This window comes from Berghia stephanieae, chromosome 13 (genome assembly GCF_034508935.2).
Source record: "Berghia stephanieae isolate SIO BIC M18660-M18661 chromosome 13, UCSD_Bste_1.3, whole genome shotgun sequence".
Lineage (NCBI taxonomy): Eukaryota > Metazoa > Mollusca > Gastropoda > Nudibranchia > Aeolidiidae > Berghia > Berghia stephanieae.
Genome location: NC_088372.1, coordinates 13,184,530 through 13,189,529, shown reverse-complemented (window position 1 = coordinate 13,189,529; position 5,000 = coordinate 13,184,530). Strand labels below are relative to the sequence as shown.

Genomic DNA, 5,000 nt, shown 5'->3' with positions numbered 1-5,000 from the left:
CAGACTATAAAAGTTCATGGTTACACAGAGTTTGTGTGTTGGTCCGTTATACTTCCGGATGGCAATGTTGTGAACTCCTTGGCCAAGCGCATTCTATCTATAGACAAGTCTTTGGCCAAAAAAAAAAAAAAAAAAAAAAAAGAGATTCAAAAACGTGAGTTGTTTTCAACAGTTCAACTAACGGGATCACTTGTTTCCTTGGGCTCTTCTAACGACAACTCACTGGACGTTGCACAAACCTTAAAAATGACGTCAAACTATAAGTCCTAATGGGTTCTAGTGTCAGGCTAGAAGTTAACGATGGCTACGGTTCTATCGAAGTCGGTCCCATGGCGTGTGAAGTGAATGCTCTACCAACTGAGCTATCGGGAACCCAAGGCCCCAAAATGTTATCATGATTTTTAAAAAAAAAAAGAAAAAAAAGAAAGAAAATGAGATTTGTGCTAAGTTTTTTATGTCAGAGGGGATCCCGTTAGCTCAGTTGGTAGAACACTCGCTTCACACGTAAAGGGACCGAGATCGATCCTGGATGCAGCCGAGATTTTTTTTTCTGGCCCCGCCCCCTGTCCACCCAGCAGTGAATGGATAGCTGGGTCTGATAAATCTGGCGGAAAGTATTTTGCGATAGAATGGCGTCCTATCCAAAGAGTACAAGCAATTGTTCTTGTCCGTTTCACGCTGTAGAAACCGGGATACACTCCGGCTCCATGGGCCTGAAGGCTCTAAAGATTTAATTTTTTTTAAACTTTTTATGTCTGATTTTATGCAAATGTTTTTCTGCTTGAAGCTCGGAGAAATCAATAACAATAGTTAAAGGGAATAGAAGCTTCCATTGAACGAAAGAAGACAGATTATGATGTGGACGTTTCGAGTTTCCCCTTTGTGCGGCTATGTCGTCTAATGGTATGACACTTGCTTTCGGACCGGAAGGTCCTGGGTTCGAACCTCGCTGAGAACGGCCATGTCCTCATTTTACAACTGAGTACCGTGAGAGAATGTGAGTAAAGAGCTTTTTTCAAAGAACTCAATATGCACTGAGCGACGCTCGAACCCAGGACCTTCCGATCCAAAAGCGAGTGTCGTACCACAAGACGACATAGCCGCACAAATTCCCCATGTTGGCATCTGGTGAATCCCTGCGTTACTCTTTATACCGTTTTGTTGGAGTCAGTCTACATCGATGTTTCAGGCATTTTCAGCCATCGTCAGGACTGTGTGTTACATGACTTTGGTTTGTTGTGTGTTGTTGCTTGTTTAAGTGGTTCCGGAGACCGGAACATCGATCTAGACTGACTCCAACATTGTGGTAAATATTAAAATAATAATTCGCTCCATTGCTACATGTCGAGCACTTTTCGTACCATATTTGTATCCAACACGATTCAATATATATATATATATATATATATATATATATATATATATATATATATATATATAATATATATATATACATATATAAAATATATATATATATATATATATATGTGTGTGTGTGTGTGTGTGTGTGTGTGTGTGTGTGTGTGTGTGGCCAGAAAACTCGCCCTTCAAATATCGATCGATTAAAATAACCTTCATCTTGTTAAAAGCTCTAAAATCAGGAAGTTTTTGACAAGATGAGGGTCTTTTAAATGATCAATATTTATAGGACGAATTTTTAAAAACAGTTTTGTTTCTAATGGGCATGATCTACATTAACTTTCCATGTGCTCGAGGTCATTGGTCACATTTCAAAATGTGCTCAAAGTGACCCATTCACGATTGGTCATTTGATTCAACTTGACACGTGGGTATGTTTATAACATTTGTAAACAAATCAGCGTGTTTATATTTGTTAAGAAATATCCAATCTTTGGACAGCAACAAATCATGTGATTGATGACCTGGTTGGACGAAAACATGAATATAGATCGCTCCCATTTGGGGTTTGTATATTTTTTTTTTGGAGGGGGGGGGGATTTCAGTCTATAATTTCATATTTCCTACGGGGAATCATCATACTATAGATAGTTCGAAGATGACGTCACTCATGTGTTTGTTATTGTTTTTTGCCATCCGCGTTTATGAGTAGTGCTCACTGAACTATATTAACCTGACTATAAACGTTCATGGATACACACAGTTTTGTGTGTTGTCCGTTATACTTCCGGATGGCAATGTTATGAGCTTCTTAGCCAAGCGCATACTATCTATATGCAATGATTGCTGACTTTTTCTTTACAGATTACATTTACATCCATCTGATGGCCAAAGGCAAGACAGTGGCCTCCCTGAAGGCGAAGGACGCCTCTGACGATGACCAATCGTCTGTGACCACCATTGTGGCTTTGAAGACAGGAGACACCGTCGAACCCGTCGTGTGGGATTCCAATTACGAGTATTTGACCGCTGATGACCACTACTCCGTTTTCACTGGATACCTTTTACATCCGCTCTGAATTATGCTCACTTGAGTATTGTAAATAACTATGTGAAATTGAATGTAAGCTTCAATTTAATATACGAAAACAGATAAAATGGACGTTTCGGGTTTCCCCTTTATCAACAAAACAGTATGAATGAAACAGCACAGATGAATGAGATTGGTAATGTGGTAGTGGCGTTGTTAAGATGAGCAAGCAAAAACTTTGATAAATGTTTTTGTTTATTCATCTCAACAACGCCACTACCACATTATCGCATTTCTCTGTTTTCGGATATCAAATTGATGCTTACATTCAATTTCACATTGTTATTTCTTTCTTCGAGCTTCGAGCAGCAATATTTACATCAATTAAGTAGTGTAGAAAATCATGATGGAAGAGGTAGATATATATATATATATATATATATATATATATATATATATATATATATATATATAAGAGAAGAGAGAGAGAGAGAGAGAGAGAGAGAGAGAGAGAGAGAGAGAGAGACTTCGTTCTACCTTTTGACCTTTGTTGTCATATTTTTGTTGTTATGTCCCTTAGTTTATTCGTCTAAAATACTAAGAAGAAGAATAAAGATGGCGCTTCCCGATTGATTTTGAAAGAAGAGTGTTTTTTACCTTTGTATTTTGTAATTCACATTCCCTTTTAACGATAAAGGCAATTGGATTCAATAGTCTGATGTGATGTCGCCTAGCAACGGCTGCCATCGTGGTTCTAAACAAAGAAAAATCGGTACTTTTTATTCTGCATGCTGGCTAGAACTTTTCATATGTCATGTGATCAGAATGTGTAAACCGTGAACGTTTATAGTCTGAATACAATTTAGTGAGAACTAATGCCTATATGATGTCTAAAAATATAATAAAGAGTTGAGCGACGTTAATTTCGTTCCTTTAATTGTAAATTGAAAGTCGCAAACCCATAAGAAAATTGTTTTAAAGATACAAAATATTTTTAAAATATTAAAATCTCCAGCAGAATCCCTGTTTTATTGAAATGACGTATCAATTCCCAAAGTGCGAAATACCAAAAAAAAAATGGAGCTTCTATATAGCGCAATATCCACTGAACGTGCTCAAAGCGCTTTACAAGAGGTCCCTGGTCAACAGTAACATTTAACATGAAGGACGGGACATATTACAGTATTTAGGACAAAGACAACGCTGTTAACGACCAGGTACTCATTTTACACCTGAGTACGGTGAGAGAATGTGAGTAAAGAGCCTTTTCCAAGAGCCTTTTATCAACTATGCGCCGAGCGCGAGGCTCGAACCCAGGACCTTCCGATCCGAAAGCGAGTGTCATACCACAAGACCACGTAGCCGCACTAGAGTAATTGTACAAGCTTCGCATAACTCACGACATGTTGGGTCAAATCCTGATCTGCAGACATGACTGAATTAGAAAGACAGGAGGCGGGAGTTCCATAGGAAGGGACAAATGTGCAAATTACTCGTGTTCGTATATCATGTGTGAAAAAATTTATAATTTTTTTAATTTGCCAGGAATTCCATGCTCGATGATCTAAATTTTACATTGGCTGTCCGGAACCATGTTTATCCCCAACCTTTTTTTTTTTAAGTATTTGATTTATTTTTTTTAATTCGGGTAACCCTATATTACAAAAACATAATATCAATAAATAGATACATGAATGAATTAATTAATTCATTCATTCATTCATGGTGGAAGGGGGGGGGGGGGTCAGAAAAACATATCGACTTTTCCGGGGATCTATAAAGGTTCAGTTGCAAGTGAAACGAATGCTCCTAACCTAATGTATTTAAATATGAAAACAAAAAACGTTCCCATTTCCAATCTCGACAGCGTTGTCAGTCGAAAATAATTTAAATATCTCCCAACAGGCGTCATGTCTAGTCATACCTGTTAAGTTTGCTGTTGGCCAGGGGCCCCTTATAAAGCGCTTTGAGCACGTTCTATGGACATTGCTCTATATAAAAACAGAATTTATTTTATTTAAATTTCAATATGGTATATTATTTGGCAAATCATAACATAATCAGATTGACAACAGTCCTGATCATCAAAGGGAAACAAACCACAACAATTACATCATATTATTGTATTGAATATTTCCCTTATTCGTTGGATAAAACCTTTGTTATTGCTTTTGCCAGCCATTTTTATGATAGTTCTCACTAAAGGGTATAGAAGAACAAAGAGACGTCACTCAGGGCCTTTGTTATTGTTTTTTGCCCTCCATGTTTGTGAGTAATTTCTCACAAACTGCTATAAACGTTCAAGGGTTACATTAGTTTTGTGTTTGCTCCGTTATTCTTCGGATGCCAATGTTGTGATTTCTTAGCCAAGCGCAACCATCTATTAATCAGACGATAAACTTTAAGGCTACACATCGTTTTGTTTGTTGATACGTTATATTCCGACTGGCGGATGTTATGAGATTTTTTTAAAACACGCAATGCCGTGCGCTGGCTAAGAATTAGCAACATTGCCATCCGGAAGTAGAACGGATCAACACACAAAACTTTTTCTAGCCTTCAGCGTTTATAGTCTGGTTTTGAGCAACAGCCCTGATCAATCAAAGGGAAA

At 37.7% G+C, this 5,000-nt stretch overlaps 1 protein-coding gene across 1 annotated transcript in view; it reads left to right on the top strand.

Annotated features, from left to right (window-relative positions):
* Positions 1–2,649, top strand: part of LOC144959204 (complement C1q-like protein 2) — a 12,313-nt gene extending 9,664 nt beyond the window's left edge. The window contains exon 5 of the mRNA XM_078891746.1: positions 2,224–2,649. Coding sequence (XP_078747872.1) covers positions 2,224–2,438 — 215 coding nt within the window. The 3' untranslated portion in view covers positions 2,439–2,649. The remainder of the gene's footprint in view (positions 1–2,223) is intronic.
* Positions 2,650–5,000: the final 2,351 nt, after the last annotated feature.